The sequence below is a fragment of the Ylistrum balloti genome, unplaced genomic scaffold (assembly GCF_031769215.1).
Source record: "Ylistrum balloti isolate Yb309-2 unplaced genomic scaffold, AGI_CSIRO_Ybal_v1 Utg369662, whole genome shotgun sequence".
In the NCBI taxonomy this organism is placed as follows: domain Eukaryota; kingdom Metazoa; phylum Mollusca; class Bivalvia; order Pectinida; family Pectinidae; genus Ylistrum; species Ylistrum balloti.
The window spans coordinates 832437-858661 of NW_026781912.1; the positions used below are offsets into that span (position 1 = coordinate 832437).

Consider the following 26225-nt stretch of genomic DNA (forward strand, 5'->3'; position numbering starts at 1 on the left):
AAAAAATTGAAACATTGATGATAATAAGACGTAAATGATATGATTCAAGCCCTAGGAGGTCAGCCAGTGTCAATACAGTATATGTATACCATCAAAACCGTCTTCACAACTAACAATTCTTAACAAGTTAGTTCCAATGGGAAATACCCAACTTTATGCTCAAAAACGTACTTTTTAAAATAAACTATAGTAAAGTTTACCCTCTTCCCTGCCAGAAAAGTGAGATTGGGGTCATGGAATTCACAATTTTGGTAAAGTACCTTAAGACATTTTCATCCATAAAGAGCGTTTGTTTTTACCACAGCAGGGTCTTGAGAAGAAGATTTTTTAAATCTGAGTCAATTGGACCCCTTTTGGACCCACCCTCCAGCCTATTGGGGTCAGACAGTAACAATATGTGCATACCATCAAGCCCTGATCATATACTAGTAATTTTAAGAAAGCTCAAAAATGTACTTTTCCTACTTAACTACACGTATTGTAAAATTTACCCCCCTTACCAGGGGGAAATGTGACACCCTGGGGTCAGGAATTTCATAATTTTGGTAAAGTACCTTAAGACCATGCCATCCATGAAGAGCATTTGTTTCTACAATATCTGGGTGCTGAGAAGATTTTTGAAATTTGAGTCAATCTGACCCTTTTGGTCTCCATCCCAAACACACAATACCTGGGGAAATGGCATATAATTCACTTCTTTGGTTCGTCTTTGGTCAGGTGAAGTTTCTACAAAATTTCATTTAAAAGGTTTCAGGTGCTTTTGAGAAGTTGTTGAAAATGTTAAATTCACAAATGAGAGCACACGATGCCAGACAAAAGGTGATTACAGTAGGTCACCATGATACTGTGTAAGGTGACCTAAAAAACAACTGTTATTGATAATGATGCGGGGCCCATGGAACCTCTACAATACATGTCTTTATAGTCAGATAACCATTAAGACACATGGGTCCCTGGTACAAAAATTTTTCAGCAATATTAATACAACATTGGTCAAAATGTGTTATAATCCCAGAACTCTTGGTACACAGCCTCAGTATTTGCAAGTTTCGCTAAAAAATCAAAGAGAGAATTTGCTCTATCTATATAGATATGGTAAAAATTAACTTGTATGAGAAAAACTCCAGACTATATTGTGTGTTAGTAATGATATAACAGTTGTTAAAATTCATTCATTGCAAACGTGCCTTCATTCCGACATGGAATTTACGACTGTTGATGAACCCAAATCAGAAATGATTTTAGACATTTCCATCAAAGGTCGTATTTGATATTAACATGTGTTCAGCATATGTGTATATCACTCTTTACCTGTAAACACACCTAATACACCTCTACGTTTTTTTCTGTTTATGCTCAGTAAGCAGGTTGGTCATTTATTTCCAAATCTCCACCAAGTGTTAATGATTACCAATTATACATGTTTTAATGTTATTTTTGCATAATTATCAAGTTGAAGTTTTCTCCGAAACTTTCTAAATCACATCAAATTTGCTGGATTATATGTCTTTTGGGCTTTAAATGTCATGTTCTTTGTATTTTTTGTCTTAAAATGTAAAACACCTTTGGGCATCTAGCGTACTTGTTTGATCCTGATCAAAGGGAGGTAACCTGGAGAGTCAAGTGTTTTGGTGTGAAATACCAATAACATAATACAAAACATAAATATTTATCTACATAGTTTATTACAACAAATGTCATATCAATCAACAGCAGTATCTTCAAGGTCAAGGTCATTATCGTCCAGGTCAAGGTCATCCATATCTTGAAACAAGGATTCATCTACTTCAACAGTATCTTCCTCTGTAATCACAAAAACAATGATGAAATCATTCCAACATCCACAAAATATAAGAAAATTTTACAGATATCCATTTTTTTGGCCTTATAACTGTATGGCTTAATACTGCACTTGCAGATGCTCTTTGTGGTTTGATAAGAGTAGCCTCCCCTTGATCAGACCTGACACAAAACTGTAACAGATATATGTATGTATATGACACTACTATATGAATGCAGATATGCTTAAATAAGACATAGTGTGATGTTAAATCTCACTTACCCGGTACATATCATATCTGAAGTGAACCTACCTTTCAGTTCATTGACAGTAATGGATATGAAGGACTTTGGTTAATAAATGAACTTTCTTAGACTGAAATGGTATTTTGTTGCAGTATTTTTTTCAAAGCATTGTGAACATGTTTCAAACATGCACCTAAATACCTGTCTATAAAGGCTACTTGTTTTGGCTTCAATGTAATATATTTCATAGTAATTGAACCTCTATATAAAAGCCCACCAGTCTTTTGTCCTTGAGTGGTCCATTTACACAGGTTTTACTGTATTTGAATTCCATGAATTTTAACTAACACCATAACCATTAAATGACTGGCCTGGCAGCTGGGACGTTATTTACATAGGGTTTCTCTTGATAAACTTTTTATCTAAGTTTCACAGGGTACCTAAGAAGTCAGGTGTAGGTAGAAATAGACTCCTACTTTAGGTACTTCACAATCTGAAGAAAATTAAACCTAACATACACCCTGAATATTGCATGTGTCAGTAGCTTGGTTGCTATATTTGTTTACATACCAGTCTATGGATCTTGTTTCAATTTTCATTTTGAAAATCAAATAAACAAACAATCTAACAGAATGCATATAATTTCCTTTCTTTTTTTCCCCTTTTATTCACTTCTTAATTAATTTGTATTCTTTAGCACCCTTAAATTCATATCCTCTGCTCACCTTACAAAAATACAATTTCATACCATGTAATCAACCCTTTAGACATCCAAAAGCTGACCAACACCACAATTTTCCAAATAAGATTATAGGGTGAATTAAAAACCTCAATGTTGAAGTTGAGGAAAAGCAGGAAAAATTGTCATGATCTGTTCTTTCTGAGTTTAATTTTTTTTATATATATATGTGTATATATATATATATATCCTCTTTCCCCCCCCCCCCCCCCCCCCACCCCCAGTAACAATGGATAAAACTTTCAGACAAAGTTGATGAATTCAAAAGTTCATAATACTGAATCAATGGATGTGATAATATTTGTACTGAAACTAAAGAATATATGTAAGTACCTGATTGAAGGAATTTAACATCAGAGTCATTCATTGAATCGTCCGTGAAGAACAGCTCTTTTCCTGAAAACAGATACATCCAAACATAATTTCATATACCTACATATTCAGTAATGAACACTTGTAAGAGTTAAATATAAAAGGAATCATCATGTAGTAAATTTATAGACCACAAGTCCACAAACATCCTGTAAATTATGCTGGATGATTTTTAGCTACCAAATTTCATTAGTAAGTGGTTTTAGAAGGGAGAGGGAAAAGGTGGCACAGTCCATGTGAAATATAAGCTGGAATACTTTAGTGTGACTCTACATTAAGTTTCCTCCCTTTATCTGATCAGAATTGTTACATGAAAAATAACATATCTGACATGTCATATACATGATTCACAGAGACTTTTAGTGTGATAATACATACCAAATCAAAACTAGTCAATAGTTTTACATAAATATAGATTTCAGTCTATTTTGGATTTCAAATGATAATTAAGAAGTCATAGGAACCGAGATTTCTCTCCATCTACTGAAACATTTTAATTCCTATTGTCAAAGTGTTTCACAATGCAGGCCTTTACATTGATAAATAAAATAGAGTTGTTCACATCATGTGTAACTGAAGGAAGAGCTGGTTTTATGAGATCACATTAAATGTAGAAGATGAGATAAAGTGATGATATCACGTGTACAATACAACATCAGCTAATGGTAGGGATATGTCACTAAACAATCTATACTTGATATGTACCGATGCAACAATTAACTGAGACCATATGAAATTCAACAATCAAAGCATGTTTCTTGAATTTTGCAAAAACAGATTACATGTTAAAGCTTTACTCACATCATCAAGAAACTAACCTGTAAGCCCCTTTGGCCCTGTTACACTTTGGTTTTTCAATCTTTTCTGTTCACTCATTTCTGCATCAAATTTGGCTTTCCAGGCTAAAAAGGTTTCTATGGTAACTCGTGTCCCTTCAAACTTTTTCTGTATGGAGAAAAAAAAGGATTCTACTCTTACAGGGTTTCTATAGTAACTTATATACCTTTAGACTTTTTCTGTGCAAGTACAAAAATAATTCTGTTTCCACAAATTTTCTATGGTAACTCATGTCTTCTTCAAATTAATTTGCATAGAATCATGAAAACAAATGATTCAACTATCGAAGGCCTTGTACAGAACCTTGTTTATCTTTAAACTTTTTTTGGAAACTGAAAGAAAACAAGTGATTCTGCACCCACAAGTTCATTAAGGATAGTAAGTTATACCACAATCTTAATTCCAGCAGTAAGACCACCCACTGACTTTGTTCTGAGCAGAATGTTTCTGTCCTCTGTTTAATTGCAGCATCAATATGAAATTCTTGACATTTACAACAACATGAATGCCAGTCGTCTATACCAACATATTCCATATGACAGTCATTAATCATTTGTTGTATTTTTGCAAGCACCTTTATTTCATTCACAGAATGTTCCTCAGAATTTCTTCAGAACAAACTCAAATCACATCTTTACATTTAAAAAAGTTCAAAAGCTTCACTCAAATTTGATTGTGATGTATTGATCCTGCCATTGAAAAAGATATGAATAAGCTGAATATTAGATAAGAGCATAACTTCCAGTGAAGTTTCATTTATTTAATTGTTGTACTTTTTATAGAGACACTTAATACTTCAAACTAATGCCAGTACTTTTTTTCTAATTAGAGTAAAATGAAAGTTTCTCTTTACCTTCAAATTTAAAAACAATCCATATATATAATGTACATGAAATTGTCTTTTGCACATAATGCTTTCGCAACAATTTTTATGCAAATTGATTTAGAAAAAATATGTAAACAATGAACAATCAATACTATAAGAAACACCATGCTATTAATTGTCAGTTTATATTATATTCAAACCTAACATAACAGTGACCATACTCGTGTATAAAAATAAACAACTTTCAAACCAACCATTTCCATTTCTTCCTGTATCCTTTTTTTATTTTCTTCATCTTCTATTCTTCTCTTCTTTGTTTCCTCAACGATCTCTGTAAGTTTTTCTTGTATGGCTGAGACTATGGTAAATATCATGACCATGCCGAGAGATTCTTCAATCTGTCAAAAAGATCAATCTAATGACTACAGTGATCTTTTGCCAAAATCAAAAATAATTTTCCTTCATGATATTACTTACCGCTATGACATAACAGAATATCAATAATTGAGATGTTGCATAATTCAAAGATTTCAATTCTATATTTAAGAAATATATAACCATTTCTTTTCTTCTTTTTTTATAATTCTTTACAAAATCTTTTTCCTTACCACCTAAAAACAAAGACACTATGATGTAGTATTTCACCAATCGATGGGTGAAATGAGATTAAAAAACCAAAGTTAGAGGCATGATCTTAAAACAGTGTAACATCCAAATTTATGTTCATGAAAGACATGTGATTGAAAGTCCAGACTGTGACATCACACTTAGTACTGTATATGTACTCCATCCTAAGGAAGTCTTTATTTGTCGACTACAGTGTGTTACTAGCATATACCCATCATACTGATGATTAAGTATTACAAGTCAACTAGAGTATTTCCATAAATATTTTACATAAATATCATAATATTGTTGCCGAATTGATGTATTTTAATTCAAACATTATAAAACATTTTATTTCAAGAGCTTTATTTTTGGGGCGAGGGATTTAAAGGTAAGCTAAAAGCTTATTTCAAATATCATTTTAAGCGAATATATAATGGATTTTCAAGTATTGTAATATTGTAATATATACAGATTTACTGAAGGAAGTCGAGATGTAGATATATCAATGAATGGTCCTCATCAAACTATAGATGTATAGATTATATGTGTACACTTACTTCTATCCCCTTAATCTCTAAATCTTACACATGACATATATCCACTTTGTTATATGTACAAATGTATAGATATGATTGTATGTGTTATCTCAAATTCTCATTAGTGTTACAATAAACACCACTTCTTCTTCATAGCTAAATGTATAAAGGGCAAAAAGTAACAGCTTCGATAGCAAATATTGATGCTGAAATTTTACAAGATCTGTAAATCTTAAATTGATAACTAGCAGGCTTTTCCATGGAGATCAGTTGGAGGGTGGGGACCTTTTTCCTATATATATCCTACCCATCCTCATCACAAGCATTTTTAACAGATTTATGCCCCTAATGAACTAAATACATGTATAGATATCACTTTTTAACTTACATTTTCTGTTATCAACTCATTAAGCACTTCAATCTGATCCTCCTCCAAGTTTTCATACTCTGTGATTTCAAATACTGGAGGCTCCTCTGGGTATTTTTCAACATAGGAAAATTGTAGTGTGCAAAGGGCTATAAAATAAGAATATCCAATTATGATCGGCAAAATGGATCAGCAATCAAAACATGTAGTGAAGAGGACATCACGAACAAGCATGTTCAGAAAATAAAAATGATCTGGAAATTATTAACATACTATGCAATTACATTAAGAATACAAATATATTTCCAGAACCAATGTACATGTGTATTGTAACTAACAGGGTAATTGAGTGGTGCAGTAGTAAATATTAATCAACATTTAATCTGTGTTGTGTGTTCAGTCTTTGTTTCATTAGTATGTAAGTGTATTTTACAGCACATGATTCGTATCATTCAGCTGTTACACAGAAATTTCATTGTATCGCAATCCTTGTTATATCACCAGAATTAATACAGATAGTAGGTGCCAGTTAAATGAGGGAGGGGTGAGGGCATGGTTCATAGATACACAACTAAATATAAATGTTGATTTAAATAAAAATTAAACTAAGAGTATTGGTACGACATCAATGCCTCTGTATCCCTTTGACATATTGATATGTATCACTGGACTTACAAAGATTCAAACACACAGCAGAATGGGATGTGATGGCAAAATTGTGACGTTTAAACCTAAAAGTTGATTGAAGTCACACACTAAATATGAAGTCATTATCTCCAAATCTAAGGGAAGAAAAGTCTAGAAAACTACCTTTTTTGCACAATAATCAAGGTTCAAAGACAATAGGATTTTTTCACCAGAAAACAAACTCTCTCTTTAACCCAATACTTTGAAGACACATACATATTCAATATCATTATCTCCAAATACAACAAAAAGTTTTAGAAAACTGTTTTGGGGTATACAGACAGGCAACAATATGTTATCTATTACATTTTTCTCACCTTTCATTGATGTTCTGTCTACTCTATATGTGTACTCTATTATCATTACATCACTGGATAATCTGCTTAATATCAACATCTAACGAGGCTTCAAATTCATATTAAAGTAAGAAATTCAACACATAAAACACTGTAATGATTTATTGCCAGTTGACCAGGATCATCACACTATAGAGTTTGGTGAGAGCTTCTTACCATTTTAAGTGCTTTCTCTATCAGAGTTACTGTTACTTAGGCCCGTAATACACTCTAGCTAGGATCATTGATATTTTCACTGCTGTGGTATTCAGATTACTCAGTGAAAAATATCATTTATATTTCACCATAAAACCTTATATTTCACTGAGAGAATTGTAATATACATGTACATTCAACAGTTTTGGGAAACACATTTGATAATAGAGATCAGAGAATATCTGAGTATAACCCCGACAACCTTAAGCTTCCCTGCCTTGGATTTTAGTAGGCATAAATATACTGGATGTATGTAGGACTTTCAACTTTGTAAGTTATCAAAATTAGAGAAATAAATACCTGCTGGTTCCTTTGTCTCGTCACTGTTGTAGGGATCGTCTACTTCTTGGGACTTTATATCCAGAGTAAACACATGGTAAGGATCTGTTGACAGTACTGCAATAGTAAAAATAATAAACAAAATACAAATGTAATCATTTTAAAGTACGAAATGGTTTGTATACTGAGAGTTTTCAATCTGAGCTGCAATGTTTGACAGGATAATGCAAAAGACAGAAATAGTCTGTAAATGATCATTCTACCATTGCATTCAAACTGCAATGCATACATTTTTGAAGCTGAGTTATTGGAATTCAGTGTCTGATTTTGCCAACTGATGACTGTTATGTCTGACTAACAGAAATTTGAAAACTTCACAATGTTTGATGAAATCTGGCGAAAGTTTTACAGCATGATATTTAATAGTGGATTAAATATCAAAGTAAAGAAAAATGATGTCTCTGTCAATTAAGACCACTACCAAGGATATATCTTGAAAATTTTGGTGAAACCACAAGATTCTCGAAATTGGGTCATTTTACTAAGGCGATGATGCTGGTCAATTGACAGATGATACTAGGCATATGATGAAAATGAAATGTTGTATTAGTCATGTACTGGAGCACCAGCAAATCTGGCTGTTTAAGCAGATTCTGCTATAAAGCCAAATCTGACAATACCTATGTAGAGCAAATGTACAACAGGGAGCCTAGCAGCCTTGACGGTAACCTGAGATAAGCAATATTAATTATAAAGGTTAAAGGGTAAGTAGCTTTCAAGTGTCAAGAAAAAGAAATTGTGACATTGATGATAGTAAGCCAGTGTCAATACATGCATACTATCAATACTAATAATTTTTTAAAACTAAAAATAATCATTACCAATGGGAAATAAACAACATTATGCTCAAAAATGGAATTTTTCTATAAAAAAATTACAGTAAAGTTAACCTGATCCTCTCCAGGAAGAAATATGAGACCCATTTTGGTAATTAAACAAATTATGCTCAAAAATCTATTTTTCCTATATAAACTATAGAAAACTTTACCCCCTCCCCACTGGGAAATTTTAGACCCAGGAGCTATGAAATTCACCATTCTGCCATATATAGATGTTAAAAAGAAAAATTTTGAAAGCCGAGTCAATTTTACCCAGAAGGTTTCTGCAAAATTTCATTAAAATCGGTTCAAGGTTTATTGCGAACTTAAAAATGTTAAATTGTTTATGGACAGACATCGCATAATGTCATGGGTGATCACAATAGGTCACCATGTAAGACTTTATCTCAGGTAACCTAAAAAAGTAAACATCCATGGTCAGGTGAGGTCCAGTCACATTTCTTTCATACAGATAAAAAAAATGGATGATGGATTATGTAAGTCAGTAAAATTAATGTTTTTTGCATATTTGGTCAATTTCAGGAGATTTTATGGAATTTCATTGTTACATATTTTCAGTATCCATGTACACTCGCTAATAGTGTCTGTTTAGTAACAAGCACTATTGCACATCATTCACACCTGGTATTGTCTGTCCATTTTTTCGATGTGCATACCATAATCGCGGCCAGGTATGGCTCAGTTGTTTACATCGGCCCTATATACGTGTAGTTAGATATGATTATAGACCTAAAGCTGCCTATAGCGCCAGATCTGTCGGTGCTCCAGTATCTGTTATTTGGATTCGCCAAAATGATGCACGTATCATACATTTGTAATATTACAATCTACATATTTTAAGTTTTGCAATTCATGTTCCACAAAAAAGCGGACGGAATAAGTCACCTCCGATATTCCCGGGTCAGGTACACAACACCAATAATTGTTGAAACCAAATTGAAAGTAAATTACAATATCAAGTGTTACTCAACTTCAGTAGTAAGAGCTGGTGAGTGTTATCCGTGGTAAAATATTAAATGCATTGCTATGAGCAGATACATTTGGTTGTTTTATTATTTCAGAGATAATACCTCTAATTTCGTCTGGATATATAGATTCTAATGCTTCTATTTCGTTTTCCTGTTCTTCTCTAAAGTCTGTCATCTTCTCGTGTTTCTTGCATGCCTCTGTCAAAAGTCCGCGTAACTTAAACACTCGATTTCTCCGTGTCAATTTTCTTTGAATTTAAACACTCAATTGATCAAGATGCAAGGAAGGAGCCAACAATTTCCGTTACATTTCTTTTGATTAGTCACTTCCAGTTTACTATCCAATCAAAATTGTTGTAACAAACACAGTCGGTACTTGAGGAGGTGTGACTGACAATTTTCATCTGCTTACAAAATAATGAAAGAAAGTAGGACAGTCTGATAGCAATTCCCATCAAGCATGTCAAGACAAAGTACACGTGGAGGGGATCCTCGAAAAGTGGTTTGTAGACACATTAGTCGATGTCGATCTCGGCGCCAAAATTTTGCTGGATAAATATTTCTTTGGAACTAAATTGTGCGTGTTCAGCAACAGCAACTCCACGATCTACATGCACAAATGAAACAATCAGTGTGCTAGCCAAAAAAAAAAAAAAAAAACTAGAAACTCAATTACTGTGGTTACAACGCATCACATATTTTTTACACTCAAACACCCAAATAAATGCATCTTGAGTCTTCGTTCATGGGACCATATATAGTTACCGTCTGATATACATGTATACACATACTCAAATTTTCAAGGTTTATTATCACCTTAAATCTCTTAAAGAATATTCTGTTTAAGACCCATACATGCAGCTCACGAAGATGATATATGTACATATGTTCTTACCATGTATTAGTTTCAATCTTTCATATTCAGTGTTTTAACCCAGCTTAATACTGAATTTAACTGAAAGAGGATATTGTCATATTTTATCCAATGACTGCTAAAACCACTGTCAGGGCTCTCGATCTGCCAGATTTGGGGCCGATTGTCAATTTAGACAACAAGTTTTCCCAATTCTAAGGAAAACACCATTATTTTTCCCAATTCAAAGGGCCCCGGGCCCCAGTCCCAAAATGGGATGTGAGAGCCCTGACTGTTCAATTAATCTGTAAGACAGTAGTTGTTTCGTTGGAGATAAATACTTTGCATTTCTTTTGTAGAATGGTGAACTGTTTACTTTGACATATGGTGCCTTGGTCTCACAACTGTTAAAGGATTATGAAGATGACGATGAGGTCAACAAACAACTGGAAAAAATGTAAACAAATTGATTTATAAACATACTGCATTATAAATAACATGTAAGAAATCCAGTGCTTGGAAGTATTTATCTAAACTGTACATATGTCAACTATACAATAAAAGAACTTTTACATCTTAGATGTATTGATATCAAAGTTCACAAACTTATTTATACCTGTATCTCAGTCTGTGGCCATGTACATGTTTGAATTTCTGACAATTCCAAAAAAAGATATTAAGTGAAAAAAAATGCAATATTGAGAATTACTCTTCAAAGTAATTGAAGTTCTTGTATGCAAACCTTCATTTTTATGAATTTCTGAAACTAAGAAATTATGAGAATTCAAGTGAAATTGTTTTATATAAGTGAATATTATTGTGTGATGGTTTATTTTCAAAAAGGGGATACAATATAGGAGTTCGTCTCATTGAGGATTTCCTGGCAAGGTCAAACACAGGGCGATGTAATGACTTTAGGGAGACTGCAGACGTCATAGCTAAGGTAGGTAAATCTTAAAGCAGGGCGATGCCTGACAGCTGAGGTAGGTAACTCTTATAACAGGGTTTAATGTATGATAGCTAAGATAGGTAATTTTATAACAGAGTTTAATGTATGATAGCTAAGATAGGTAATTTTATAACAGAGTTTAATGTATGATAGCTAAGATAGGTAATTTTATAACAGAGTTTAATGTATGATAGCTAAGATAGGTAATTTTATAACAGAGTTTAATGTATGATAGCTAAGATAGGTAATTTTATAACAGAGTTTAATGTATGATAGCTAAGATAGGTAATTTTATAACAGGGCGATGCCTGACAGCTGAGATAGGTAACTCTTATAACAGGGTTTAATGTATGATAGCTAAGATAGGTAATTTTATAACAGGGTGATGTATGACAGCTAAGGTAGGTAACTCTTATAATAAGGTGATATCACAAATATTCGTTATTTCACACCACAGACTTGAAAATGAGAACAATTCTGAGACTCAGGATCATCAGTGGTATCTCATAAAATGCTCTCTTTGTACTTTTCTTAGTTTTTATTTATTTAACAATAAGCCCATGCCTTGTAATAAACCAACTGATATACATTTGCTGTTCCATAAATATACAAACCCATTCTATTTTAATGTGAAATTATGTGTAGGCCTTAAGCTTATGACAGGATAAACATGATAGATGTTTGTTGTAGGTGGGGTTCAAGATGTACCTAGGAATCACCCCAGTGGTGAGCAACTGGAGTCCAGCAGGGGACGAGTTTTCCCTTCTCATAGAAAATAATCCCCTGACAGACTTTGTGGAGTTACCCCCAGGTCATTCCAGTCTGTGTTTCTCAAATCTTTTGTGTGGAGTACTGAAAGCTGCCTTAGAGATGGTAAGTTCCCTTCTTAGCTCATTTTAGTGCTTTTGTTGTGTTGTCCTTCATTAATTTTGATGGAGTTTTTAAGTACAATTTTGTCTATTTACACCCAAGCATTTCTGTCCAACATTTGTAATGGTAAAGGTTTTGTTGTGAATCAGTGATGTTGTGGCCCTATTTTACTGCCGAATGAAAGGCTATCTCTCCTAGTCAAAATGGGTGTTATATTCCAAAAATAAACCTAAACCCTAGAAAAGTTTCTGAACTTTTCAAAAAAATTCCATTTTATGAAAGCACAGGCTGCTGTAAAATCAAGGGAGAAAAAACAGTATGAGTGTTGAACTGCTTTGATATATCATGTATAATATTAGGTGTTAGGTTGTTAATCTACTGAAATATAGAGAGATGGTCAAATATATAGTGGTAGAGATGAAGCTAACTTCCTGTTTTTTCTGAAGATGTTTTAAGCTGAGGAAATGACTGTGGTTGGTAAACAAAGACTCTCTTATAAATTTAAAAACCTACTGAGCATGGCACATAACAGTAACTGCATGATTGTCATCCATATTTTACAATAAAGCTAAGATTACCTTTGTGGAGAGGATTTTTCCCTTTGACTGGTTTCACCACTTTTTAGCCCACCATCATCACAAGCTGTACACATCCTCTCATAGGAAAAGATCTTAACCCTAACGTTGAAATCCACACTGATGAAAGAGAAATGTTGACTTCCCAACTACCTTCCAGATCAAAGGACATCATCAATGATCTTTTGGTGATACCACATATGCTATCAAAGCAGGAGTCTTCTTTTACTCCACATTTCTCCCCTCTGGATGATGAAATTGTAAAGCCCAGACTGGTTGCTTAAGAACACAGTTTCGAAAATTTATTTTTTATTTTTCATCCTGTATTGGCACCACGAGGATGCTCTACTGTTGTTCTGGGTAAAAAATGAAGATGGACATTTCATGGAAATGGTGTTCAACTCTCTTTAACATGTCAATTTCCAGTTTATTGAAAACATTTCATTTTATAGTAAAAGCAACAGAAATAACCATTGTTCCTTTGACATGAAGATCTTACAAGAGAGTATATTCTGGAGCACAACACTGTGTTCTCGGAAGCATTTCTTGGCCAGCAGGTGACTGTCATACTTGTCAGTACATATATCTTTATTCTAAAGAGTTCTGGTCACAAACTCTAGAGAAACTCCTACTGTGGCCAGGTCACTGAGCAAAGCCCTGCTGATAGTTACAATCCAGACACAGTAGGACCTTTTCCAGGAAGCAATAATGATACATCATGAATAGTCTCTCCTGTCTGGAGAAAGATGACAATGTCATTGTTGATCGAGGGTTTAGGGATGATATGCCAGATTTGGAATAATGTGGTTTGACAACAAATTTACTGTCTTATCTAAAACCTAAGCAGACTCAACATGACAACCTACAAGCTAGCCTAGATAGATCCATAACTAAATCTAGATGGATAGTGAAGACATATCACCGACGATTCAAGCAATGGCTGTTTTTCAAAACACAATTTGCCTCCAACTATTTCATTGATGTCATGGAGGCACTCATTAGCATATTAACAGCCTGTCTCAATGGAATTCGAGGACCCATATATGTTAAAACACAAGAGCAAGATGCAAAGGATAGCTGCCAAAATGAAAGTGTACCTTAGTGTTCACAACTACTAAGCTCAGCTTGTGAAAATTGAGTCAGATATTACCAGAAGGGCCAAGTCAGTATTTGTCAAACTAGATGCTACTGCAGATAGTTGTGGAATACCTTCAGACAATATCTTGTTGCACATACGAGATCTAGATCTAGCTGCACTCACAAGACATTGTATGATGTCAGATCCACTCGGGGCATAAGAGCAGAGTAATGTACAATGTGTGAATCCAGCATGACAGCTTTGACACTGTTAATTCCATAAAGGATTATCATTGTCCTACTGAACCACGGAGGTATGTTCCCAGGGTGCCAGTATCCAGTACTATTTAGGATACTACATAGTAAATCTTTGCATCAAAATGTCATTAGGTTTAAGACAAACCTCAAGTAATGTAGATTTCACTACCAACCGTCATCTTCAAAGCATTAGGTATGGTCAACTTGGACAATTAGAACTCTATTACTGTATGATGTAGACCAGCACTGACATGGCCAATCAGATTTCAGGACAAAGAAGCCATATTGGAGTCCAGATAAGGTGGTTTACTATGTAAATGAACTTAAATCTATCATTTAGCATTCTTGTTAGAATATCGATTCAGCAGTTGTAAGAATGTTTAATTTTTGTGGTTATCAGGGAACATGACGGCCATTTTGAAAGTTGAAATTTCGTTTTAGTGTGTTATTGGTGTAGGTGACAGTCTCTTTGTACTATTAAAACCAAGTGTAAATATTTTATTTCAGTTCACTTTAAAATACTTCAGTCCGAAGGAGATTTTCCCCTTTGCTCATTTTTCCTTAAAAAATACATAGCCATATTGTCGATCAATTTTAATTACTTTGTACAAAACTCCTTATTATTATTTTTGGGCAATTTATTTTATACTGTTTATGCTTTTTAGCACATAATTATGAATGGACTCCAGTAGGAAGTTATGTATTTTTGACCTTCAGAAAATTTTGCCTTATGTAGAAAGAGTATGTTCTTTCTCAAAATCCATCACATTTTTATCTCCTGTTTCCATTGTACTTAAAACTGTGACTTCTTGCTTTATATATATGATATGTGATATGTTATTATCAGAATGTCTACGTTTAGTTTTCTTTAAAAGATGAAGAATTGATATTGTAGCGTTTCCACTAAAAACCATCCTTTTTTTCATTTTTGGCACAAAATGGGCAATATATTCTTGGGTATGTACATGTTTGGACTTAAATGCCTATTTGTATACTGTGGATTCATTTATTTTCGTTGGGTTCAATTTTCGTTGTTTCTACAAATTAGACAGTTTCGTGGACTCATAAATTCGTGGATTTTTGATTCTGTGGGAAAAAAATAAAAACGTTAGAATTTTCTCTTTTTGCTTCCAGTCGAATTTTTTTCTGTTTGTATTAAGGCTATGTTCACAGGAATTAACACTAATGACAAGAATAAAAGAACGTTTTTTTTTCAAGATGGCGTCCTGTGTTTTTATAACGCTGTTTACAACAGTCTCGCATTAATATCAAACCACAAATCAGTATATATCCTGGCGTGTAATCAATCGGTAATTATCAGAAACAATTGTTTTCAGTGGATAAACATTATGTGCTGATCAGTCGGTGTACCGCAGTCATATGAAAACACCACGCGTATCGATGGGACCATGTATGTAAACAGGTGTGTAAACAAGATCTGCATTATTAATAATTATTGTGAACCTGTAGTCGGATAGAAACACGGATCCAATCTTCAATCGACAGGATGGTCCGATCAAGCCTAGTGTCCACAGTGTCGCTAACGACTGCGATCCCATCATACTTAGCATCACAATGGGTACTTACCCTTTGTTATGTTTAATAATATATAATTATATATCGTTGACACCAATTTAGCGTATCCATGTCGAGCCTCAGACTACCCGACTCCCGACTAATTACGGGGCTTCTGTCATTACCGGTGGACGTTTCCTGTGTCGGCAAAGATTACTTGGTCAAATTTAAAAATTACTTTAGTAAGTAGTTCATATTTCGTTGTGTTTTTAAATTCGTGGATTTGCTCATCCACGAAAACAACGAAAATTGGACCCCCACGAAATAAAATGAATCCACAGTAAGTAGGACAACAGAGGCTACCAATAGCAGACAAGCCATTTTAAAACCCAACCTTTCTAAGGAAAAGTAAGGATGAACAATCTTTAACATTTACTTCAAGATATAATTTGATGAGGAGCTATGAAATTTTTTCCTTGAGATGATTAACCTCAGTCACTTTGAATTAGTTGTTCTACTTTTTCAAAGTTTTGTTTTCGATTGGCAGTATTCATTTATTCTTGTATTTTAGTAAATCAGTTATAGCACGTTTGTCGTCCTTACCATGCTATCATTGTATATCATTTCTGGATTCATTTTTGTTTGTATTCAAAACCCTAACCTGACATTTAAAAGTAAGAAATAAACTTAAAGCTAAAAGATCACCTAGACCATCGTTGGGTATTTATAGGAGCAGATACTTAAATAACATTAAGGTCTCTCATATTGATATTACCTTTGTATTTGTATAAATGTTCATAATTTTTATAAAATTCACTGTCATCTGTCCAAAACAACTGTTAACCTTGCTCTATGCTGACAAAGTGATTTATTAACCTGAAAAAGATGTTCACATATTTATACAATAATGAAGGCTCAGCAGAAAGATCTAAAGACAAGAAAAGATTTGAAACTAAGTGTGTAAACCCATTGTCATCTCTGTAGCAGAAGGGAGATAACTCTTGACAACCTTGTAGCCTTTTGGATCACTGCTATAAGAATCAGGTTTTACCATTGAAATTATTCTCAGAATTAATTGTTGTCTAATGATGGTCTTTTCAAATTGGTTTTTCATTCATGGTTTGTCAGTCTGTCCATAATCATTTTTTGACCACTGTCATTATGTGGTTGGTGTATAAAATTGCTTTTTTTCTTTCGGTCACAAATCGTTAAGTACATCCATTCCTTTTGTTTTCTTGTTTTTTCATAACTACTGTAGAGATCTTCTTGAAATTCTGTCAATATATATATCCAGATTACATTAACGCATGACATGAAGGATACATAACTTTGTGACATCATAATTACCATAGGACTACTGTGGTTGATCCTGTTTTATAATCAGTGACAGTGTATTTTGTCAACAAATTTGCTTATATTCAATCACATATAAAAATAGTTAATGTTATCACACATAAATATCTTTTTAACACACGAGCTACTCTGGACAAAATTGAAATTAATACTTAATGTAGTGGTCTAGCAATTTAACTGAAAAGCAGACATAACAAAAATATTTTGTATAAAATCTGTAAGTGTTCATTGTCAAACTGTTGATCTAATTAAAAACTTGGTTTAGATATACAATGAAGGTTTTTATAACCTTTAATATACCCAATGGAATCCACTTATAGAAGATGTAACCAAAGTTGGAGCTAGTTCATAAATCCATCACAGTTGGATGATTCTAGGTTCAGTGTTGGTCTTACAATCCAGGACGTGATCTGATTGTACACAGCAGTTGGTCTGCAGTATAATAGACAAGAGGGTTCTTTTTGTGGAATGTGGTTCACATTAATGGTAAAGTTCTATCATAGAAATGTTTAGAAATGTTTGTCCAATATACTCTACAACTTCACAGCGCTTTTCTCTAGTGCTAAGGAAGTGATCTTCATTACACATTCTAATTATAAGTTCATAATGTGTATACCAATTTTATTTTTGAATATTTTCAAGATGACTCCCTTTTTTATAAATCTCACCTCAAATAATGAAACTAACTCTTAAATCAGACAGCTCATATCTGGAAACTCAGTCTGGAATTTGGCTGCTCATATCTGGAAACTAAGTCTGGAATTTGGCTGCTCATATCTGGAAACTAAGTCTGGAATTTGGCTGCTCATATCTGGAAACTAAGTCTGGAATTTGGCTGCTCATATCTGGAAACTAAGTCTGGAATTTGGCTGCTCATATCTGGAAACTAAGTCTGGAATTTGGCTGCTCATATCTGGAAACTAAGTCTGGAATTTGGCTGCTCATATCTGGAAACTAAGTCTGGAATTTGGCTGCTCATATCTGGAAACTAAGTCTGGAATTTGGCTGCTCATATCTGGAAACTAACGCTGGAATCAGACAACTCAAAACTGGACATGATGTCTTGAATCAGACAACTCAAAACTGGAAATGATGTCTTGAATCAGACAACTCAAAACTGGAAATGATGTCTTGAATGAGACAACTCAAAACTGGAAATGATGTTTTGAATCAGACAACTCAAAACTGGACATGATGTCTTGAATCAGACAACTCAAAACTGGAAACTAACGCTGGAATCAGACAACTCAAAACTGGACATGATGTCTGGAATCAGACAACTCAAAACTGGAAACGATGTCTTGAATCAGACAACTCAAAACTGGACATGATGTCTTGAATCAGACAACTCAAAACTGGAAATGATGTCTTGAATCAGACAACTCAAAACTGGAAACTAACGCTGGAATCAGACAACTCAAAACTGGACATGATGTCTGGAATCAGACAACTCAAAACTGGAAACGATGTCTTGAATCAGACAACTCAAAACTGGAAATGATGTCTTGAATCAGACAACTCAAAACTGGAAACTAACGCTGGAATCAGACAACTCAAAACTGGAAATGATGTCTTGAATCAGACAACTCAAAACTGGAAATGATGTCTTGAATCAGACAACTCAAAACTGGAAATGATGTCTTGAATCAGACAACTCAAAACTGGAAATGATGTCTTGAATCAGACAACTCAAAACTGGAAACTAACGCTGGAATCAGACAACTCAAAACTGGAAATGATGTCTTGAATCAGACAACTCAAAACTGGAAATGATGTCTTGAATCAGACAACTCAAAACTGGAAACTAACGCTGGAATCAGACAACTCAAAACTGGAAATGATGTCTTGAATCAGACAACTCAAAACTGGAAATGATGTCTTGAATCAGACAACTCAAAACTGGAAACTCAAAACTGGAAATGATGTCTTGAATCAGACAACTCAAAACTGGAAACTAACTCAAAACTGGAAATGATGTCTTGAATCAGACAACTCAAAACTGGAAATGATGTCTTGAATCAGACAACTCAAAACTGGAAATGATGTCTTGAATCAGACAACTCAAAACTGGAAATGATGTCTTGAATCAGACAACTCAAAACTGGAAATGATGTCTTGAATCAGACAACTCAAAACTGGAAATGATGTCTTGAATCAGACAACTCAAAACTGGAAATGATGTCTTGAATCAGACAACTCAAAACTGGAAATGATGTCTTGAATCAGACAACTCAAAACTGGAAATGATGTCTTGAATCAGACAACTCAAAACTGGAAATGATGTCTTGAATCAGACAACTCAAAACTGGAAATGATGTCTTGAATCAGACAACTCAAAACTGGAAATGATGTCTTGAATCAGACAACTCAAAACTGGAAATGATGTCTTGAATCAGACAACTCAAAACTGGAAATGATGTCTTGAATCAGACAACTCAAAACTGGAAATGATGTCTTGAATCAGACAACTCAAAACTGGAAATGATGTCTTGAATCAGACAACTCAAAACTGGAAACTAACGCTGGAATCAGACAACTCAAAACTGGAAATGATGTCTTGAATCAGACAACTCAAAACTGGAAATGATGTCTTGAATCAGACAACTCAAAACTGGAAATGATGTCTGGAATCAGACAACTCAAAACTGGAATGATGATGTCTTGAATCAGACAACTCAAAACTGGAAACTAACGCTGGAATCAGACAACTCAAAACTGGAAATGATGTCTTGAATCAGACAACTCAAAACTGGAAACTAACGCTGGAATCAGACAACTCAAAACTGGAAATGATGTCTTGAATCAGACAACTCAAAACTGGAAATGATGTCTTGAATCAGACAACTCAAAACTGGAAATGATGTCTTGAATCAGACAACTCAAAACTGGAAATGATGTCTTGAATCAGACAACTCAAAACTGGAAACTAACGCTGGAATCAGACAACTCAAAACTGGAAATGATGTCTTGAATCAGACAACTCAAAACTGGAAACTAACGCTGGAATCAGACAACTCAAAACTGGAAATGATGTCTTGAATCAGACAACTCAAAACTGGAAATGATGTCTTGAATCAGACAACTCAAAACTGGAAACTAACGCTGGAATCAGACAACTCAAAACTGGAAATGATGTCTTGAATCAGACAACTCAAAACTGGAAATGATGTCTTGAATCAGACAACTCAAAACTGGAAACGATGTCTTGAATCAGACAACTCAAAACTGGAAATGATGTCTTGAATCAGACAACTCAAAACTGGAAATGATGTCTTGAATCAGACAACTCAAAACTGGAAATGATGTCTTGAATGAGACAACTCAAAACTGGAAATGATGTCTTGAATCAGACAACTCAAAACTGGAAATGATGTCTTGAATCAGACAACTCAAAACTGGAAATGATGTCTTGAATCAGACAACTCAAAACTGGAAATGATGTCTTGAATCAGACAACTCAAAACTGGAAACTAACGCTGGAATCAGACAACTCAAAACTGGAAATGATGTCTTGAATCAGACAACTCAAAACTGGAAATGATGTCTTGAATCAGACAACTCAAAACTGGAAATGATGTCTTGAATTGAATCAGACAACTCAAAACTGGAAATGATGTCTTGAATCAGACAACTCAAAACTGGAAATGATGTCTTGAATCAGACAACTCAAAACTGGAAATGATGTCTTGAATCAGACAACTCAAAACTGGAAATGATGTCTTGAATCAGACAACTCAAAACTGGAAATGATGTCTTGAATCAGACAACTCAAAACTGGAAATGATGTCTTGAATCAGACAACTCAAAACTGGAAATGATGTCTTGAATCAGACAACTCAAAACTGGAAACTAACGCTGGAATCAGACAACTCAAAACTGGACATGATGTCTTGAATCAGACAACTCAAAACTGGAAATGATGTCTTGAATCAGACAACTCAAAACTGGAAACTAACGCTGGAATCAGACAACTCAAAACTGGAAATGATGTCTTGAAACTCAAAACTGGAAACTAACTGTCTTGGAATCAGACAACTCAAAACTGGAAATGATGTCTTGAATCAGACAACTCAAAACTGGAAATGATGTCTTGAATCAGACAACTCAAAACTGGAAATGATGTCTTGAATCAGACAACTCAAAATGGACATGATGTCTTGAATCAGACAACTCAAAACTGGAAATGATGTCTTGAATCAGACAACTCAAAACTGGAAATGATGTCTTGAATCAGACAACTCAAAACTGGACATGATGTCTTGAATCAGACAACTCAAAACTGGACATGATGTCTTGAATCAGACAACTCAAAACTGGAAATGATGTCTTGAATCAGACAACTCAAAACTGGACATGATGTCTTGAATCAGACAACTCAAAACTGGACATGATGTCTTGAATCAGACAACTCAAATACTGAAACAAACTTAAGAATCAGATCTATAAAATAACTGTAGAATTGGCTTCACCAGATCTAGAAACCCTCCTGCAGAATTGACTTCTGCAATCTGGAATTCAGCTTTTGAATTGGCTTTCTCCTATGATCAGGAAAACAACTGTGGAAAATTTGTTGAGGACATAGCTTGATGTATTCATCAACCTTTACTATTATGGCAGAATCGTATTGTACAGAACACATCAGAACAGCTTCATTGGTTCATTAAAATCTAACAATGAATTAAAAGCTATGTTGATGTTTTTAGATACTGTTTTCAATTGGATTTGTGAAGGAGTGCATCTAATGATGTAAATCAACGTACAGATTTTTTTTTTAAGACTTGCTTTTCCTTAATAAAGGTCTGGGACAGATGAGTTTCATTAGAATCGTGTAATATTTTTTTCACCTTGTTAGAAACTTTAAGAGATAATGGAAGCACTGTATATGTCACGTTCTGATGAATTACACCAGGAGAAATGGGCCAGGGCAACTTGTTAAAATGAACGATCGGTTCACTCTTAATCTGTTTTACAAGAAGCTTCCTGTGAGCCTTTTTTCAAAGAAATTTGAAATGAATCATCCATGGAGTGTGTGATGTAGGAGAAAACCCTGCTTTTTAATAATACGTCACTATAACACATTTATTGATACTTTCACCATGGATTTAAACTTATCATGGTTACACAATTCAATACACATCTGTTAAAAAATTGAAATGTGTGAAATATGGAATGATTTACTGATTAAAACTCCATTCCTACGTCAGAGAACACTGTCTTTTTGAAGATTTTTACAAGTTATAGGAGACACATATCTGTTCTCACTGGTACATCAGACTTTATAAAAAGGAAATTTAGATGTCTTATTTAAGGATATATGGTATATTGTACCTTACATATGATGCCAATGATTTTGTATAGCATTATCTCCCTTAGTAATGTATGTTTCATCACACAATACATCTGTGCTTATAGGGTGTTTCTCTTCTTAAAGGTGTATGCTACCTTCTGTGTTGACTAATGTAAGGCAGGGCCCTTTCTGACATCTGTCCGTGTTCTAAGTCAGTTTCACAGAGAATTTTTATCTTGTGAAATAACAGTTTCAGTTGAAGATACATTTTCATTACTGATCTTGTTGTTTGTTTTTTTGGGGTTTATTGCCTCATAAACAGCCAGGGTCTATTTGTGGTTGAGTCTCCTTGTAGTAGCTGGTAGCTTTCTCACTGAACAACATACAGGAGGCCCATGACATTCCAATCAGAGGCAACAGGGTAAAATTTCTTACCCAAAGACAACCATGTCAGCACAGACCAGTCTGTTTCTCAGTTTCCTAAGACACATAAACCATGACAGATAGGGAGGGTTGAACCACATGTCTTAGATCTTCACCTGGGGTTAGGTAGGACAACACTGTCAACAACTGAGCTCTCACAGCTCCTGGATAGAAGCCTTAACAAGAATGTTTGTATAATTGATGGGGCTATTTGTTTATTGGTTCCAGACTGTCTAAGGTTTTGATATAAAAAAATTCACAATATTTCCATCCATTGTTTTACGAGTCTGTATAGTGTAATTTGACCAACTTAGGGTTTCACTTTATGAAGAAGCTACAGACAGTATCTGACAAAATGATATTTTTCATTTCCCATGGTAGGGAAATGACAAAATGATATCGTCGTTTTCCATTACTAATCGCTTAATGCAGACACAAACTTGGGAAGAGGATTCACCCTAAAGACTTAGGATAATCTGATGTATCAGTCAGGTTTAACCCCTGAAGACTGAAAACGAGACATTTATATAAAAATATTATATATTTGCTACTTTGCTAAAAGAATTATAACTTCCGATGATATAGATAAAAACAAATTCAGAGAGGAATGGTCACAGTGTGGAAATAATTTCATGAAACAATCTAAACTCCCTCTTATTCAATTAAAAGAATTTTCCTTTAGCCTCCTCTGACCTTAAACAGAAACTCCCTCTGTCCCTTTTTTATCTTAAAAGGAAATTTTCTCTAGTTTCTTCTAACCCTAGATGGTGTTACCCAAAACGAAATTCCTTTCAGCTGTTGTGGCCCTTGAAGTAAATTCACTTTTTATCGAAAAGGAAGTTTCAGATGAAAAAAAAAATTACCAATCTGTAATTATTGTCTTTTTCACATATATCATTTATAATTTTAGGGTACAATTTAATATAGTTAATTGTGTCAGTAATGCCTTGTAACTATGTGTTAAAATTTGTGTATTATCTTCACACAGAAATGACACCATATCATTTCAATTAACATACATTTAATCTTCTTTGTTTTTCACTTACAGGTGCAGATGGATGTTGATGTGAAGTTTGTACAGGATCATTTAAAAGGTGATAATATCACAGAATTAAGACTAAAATTCCTACGCAGATTGGAGGATGCTATACCTGTCGGGGAGGATTGAGGATTTTTGTGCCGCAAAATGTATTTTAATTACATGTGAATTTTTTGGTGTAGACGGCTAGCTGTGAGGGAGAACTCTTCAACTGCAGGAACTTCTGTTTGGTAGTGATCAATGGTGGACAAGACTGCCTACTTATGTTGGTCAGTTTGGTCAAAATAAGTCTATTACTTTTGATTTAGCAGGCCCATTTGGATGATTCTGTTGAGTCCAAAACCGTGATAGATCGAACACTGTATAATGAGGACTATTCATTAAATGGAGGTTTCATGAACTGTGAAAGTGCTCATAATGTTAGACAGTTTATTTAACAAAATTGCTCTAGAATTAGATTATTTTGTAAATTTTGCAAGAAGGTTTTGTAAAATGTGCTGTTATGTGCATTATATGATAAAGCATTTGACGGACTATTTAAACATTTCAGGAGTACATTGTATTCAGTTTTCATCGTAAGAAAGCTTTCAAGTGGCATTCTTATCCTTTTAATTTATTTTATAAACTAATACAACATTTATATGTAATGTTTTTAAACTTTAAAAACAAATAGATTTCAAAATAAAATGCCTTTTCAAACTAAGGTAAACAAGCTAGGGTTATGCATTTTAGTCCTAAAATCACTACAGACTCTGCAACAGGTTTCTGGAGTAACAGAGAACTTTGACCTTGCCAGTATTTGATCCTGATTTTAAGAGTTGAACAGAGGACACTAAAATCGGGAGATGGTGGATTAGCATGACCCCAGAGAAGATTGGCTTTACTGGAGCTTCCATCAAGCTGCAATGTGATTTGTACGAGTAAAAAATTCCCACTGACAACCCATAACTGGATTTTGTGGGATGTTGATGTCTTTCGTGTGTCCAGTTTATTGGATTAGCATTGGTCCAGATGCGTTTGGCTGGTGATGGATAGCTTTATCTCATCTGTTGCAGAACTAAATTATTTCAAACTTTGTTAGCTTCATGAAAAAATATTTCACCAATTTATAACAAAACAAAAAGAAACTGATTTCTAATTTTTTTTTTTTAAATTCTTAGTGTAAAATGTATGAGTAGTTTAATCAATTTGTTTGTTAAATCACAATTTTTGATAAACGTATGTTCTTCAGAATTGTTTTTGATCAATCTGTGTTCAGTCAACTGTATATTAGGACCAAGCCTTCATCTCAAGGATTGGAAAATGTACAAGTTTGTTACCAAAGTAAATGTAATTAACACCCACAATCTATTTCTCTGATAAACACTTCCTGTTGCCGACTTTCTGAAGAGTTGATCTGGAATGTTATGTATATAATGTAAGATATTATCACTAATAATATGCAAATGAGTTCCTCATATCGTCCCGGTAACAAAGCTCTGTACCATTCTCCTGAATTTTGATTACAGGTAACTTCCAATTTCAGTTTTCACAAATTTCAATATTGATAATATAGTGAATTTAAGGGAGAAAAAAAGAAATACAAGACTTACTCACAGTGCAATACCTATGTAATCCAGTGGGCAGTACAGTGAAACCTGTCAGCGATGATCACTTGATATTCTGGTACTGTTTTGAATTCAATATACTACCATATTTATCCACAAATTAGCCCCAATCTTCATTTTTGCAGAATAAGACTGGCCGCTGTGGCCAAGTGATAAAGTCATCTGACCGTCTCTATGACAAACCTTTGGTTGTTTGTGATCCAGCCTTTTTTACCTTGAGTATATTTCTCAAGATGATTTAAAACTTTTTAATCATTCCAGTAAATTTGTAGAAATATGTGTTTTTACCAGTCACTTTGGTAATATATTTGTGTGTAAAATATCTGAACTTTTAATGTTTGAAAGTTTGATAAGAAAATTAAAATAAACATTCACAGAATTATTATCAACACAGGTACGAGTAGTACCATATTTAATGTTGTAAACTCAGCTGTCTATATAGGAAAGCTAATTTATCAACTGTATGTTGTGGCAAAAAAACACCCTACAAGCAAACACTGATATATTGCCTGTGAAAAAAATCTTCAGTTGTGTTATCATATGGGAAAATGTTAATATCTCTCATATGGAATGTTAAATACATATGTTCAACAGAGACAGAAATATTTGGATCACTAACTTTTTGTATTGGTAGTTATTTTGTGGGGTCTGTTTTCACATTTTATTAAGTATGAAACAAAATTGCAAAATGTAGATACCTTGAAAATAAAATTGGAAGAGAAAA

General features: G+C 34.0%; 2 protein-coding genes across 2 annotated transcripts; one reads left to right on the plus strand and one right to left on the minus strand.

The window, feature by feature from the left end:
• Nucleotides 1-1666: 1666 nt before the first annotated feature.
• Nucleotides 1667-10990, minus strand: LOC132559039 (RWD domain-containing protein 1-like). The gene is made up of 8 exons (XM_060223650.1): nucleotides 10890-10990; nucleotides 9798-10302; nucleotides 7850-7945; nucleotides 6333-6460; nucleotides 5054-5197; nucleotides 3955-4081; nucleotides 3098-3160; nucleotides 1667-1803 (listed from the first exon to the last, which is right to left on the minus strand). The coding sequence occupies exons 2-8, from the start codon at nucleotides 9868-9870 to the stop codon at nucleotides 1703-1705; spliced, it is 732 nt and encodes a 243-aa protein (XP_060079633.1). The 5' UTR covers nucleotides 9871-10302; nucleotides 10890-10990; the 3' UTR covers nucleotides 1667-1702.
• On the plus strand, nucleotides 10073-26225 carry LOC132559050 (trafficking protein particle complex subunit 3-like). The gene is made up of 5 exons (XM_060223659.1): nucleotides 10073-10197; nucleotides 10908-11005; nucleotides 11392-11491; nucleotides 12188-12370; nucleotides 23904-26225. Exons 1-5 carry the CDS (start codon nucleotides 10156-10158, stop codon nucleotides 24021-24023), a joined length of 543 nt encoding a protein of 180 aa, XP_060079642.1. The 5' UTR covers nucleotides 10073-10155; the 3' UTR covers nucleotides 24024-26225.

Coding starts and splice junctions, on each gene's coding strand:
- LOC132559050 (XM_060223659.1), top strand. CDS start 10,156: ATGTCAAGACAAAGTACACGTGGAGGGGATCCTCGAAAAGTG. Junction 10,198..10,907: donor GAGGGGATCCTCGAAAAGTG/GTTTGTAGACAC, acceptor TTTCTTTTGTAG/AATGGTGAACTGTTTACTTT. Junction 11,006..11,391: donor AACAAACAACTGGAAAAAAT/GTAAACAAATTG, acceptor ATTTTCAAAAAG/GGGATACAATATAGGAGTTC.
- LOC132559039 (XM_060223650.1), bottom strand. CDS start 9,870: ATGACAGACTTTAGAGAAGAACAGGAAAACGAAATAGAAGCATTAGAA. Junction 5,198..6,332: donor ATGAGTTGATAACAGAAAAT/GTAAGTTAAAAA, acceptor TCTTTTTGACAG/ATTGAAGAATCTCTCGGCAT. Junction 1,804..3,097: donor TGTTAAATTCCTTCAATCAG/GTACTTACATAT, acceptor TTGTGATTACAG/AGGAAGATACTGTTGAAGTA.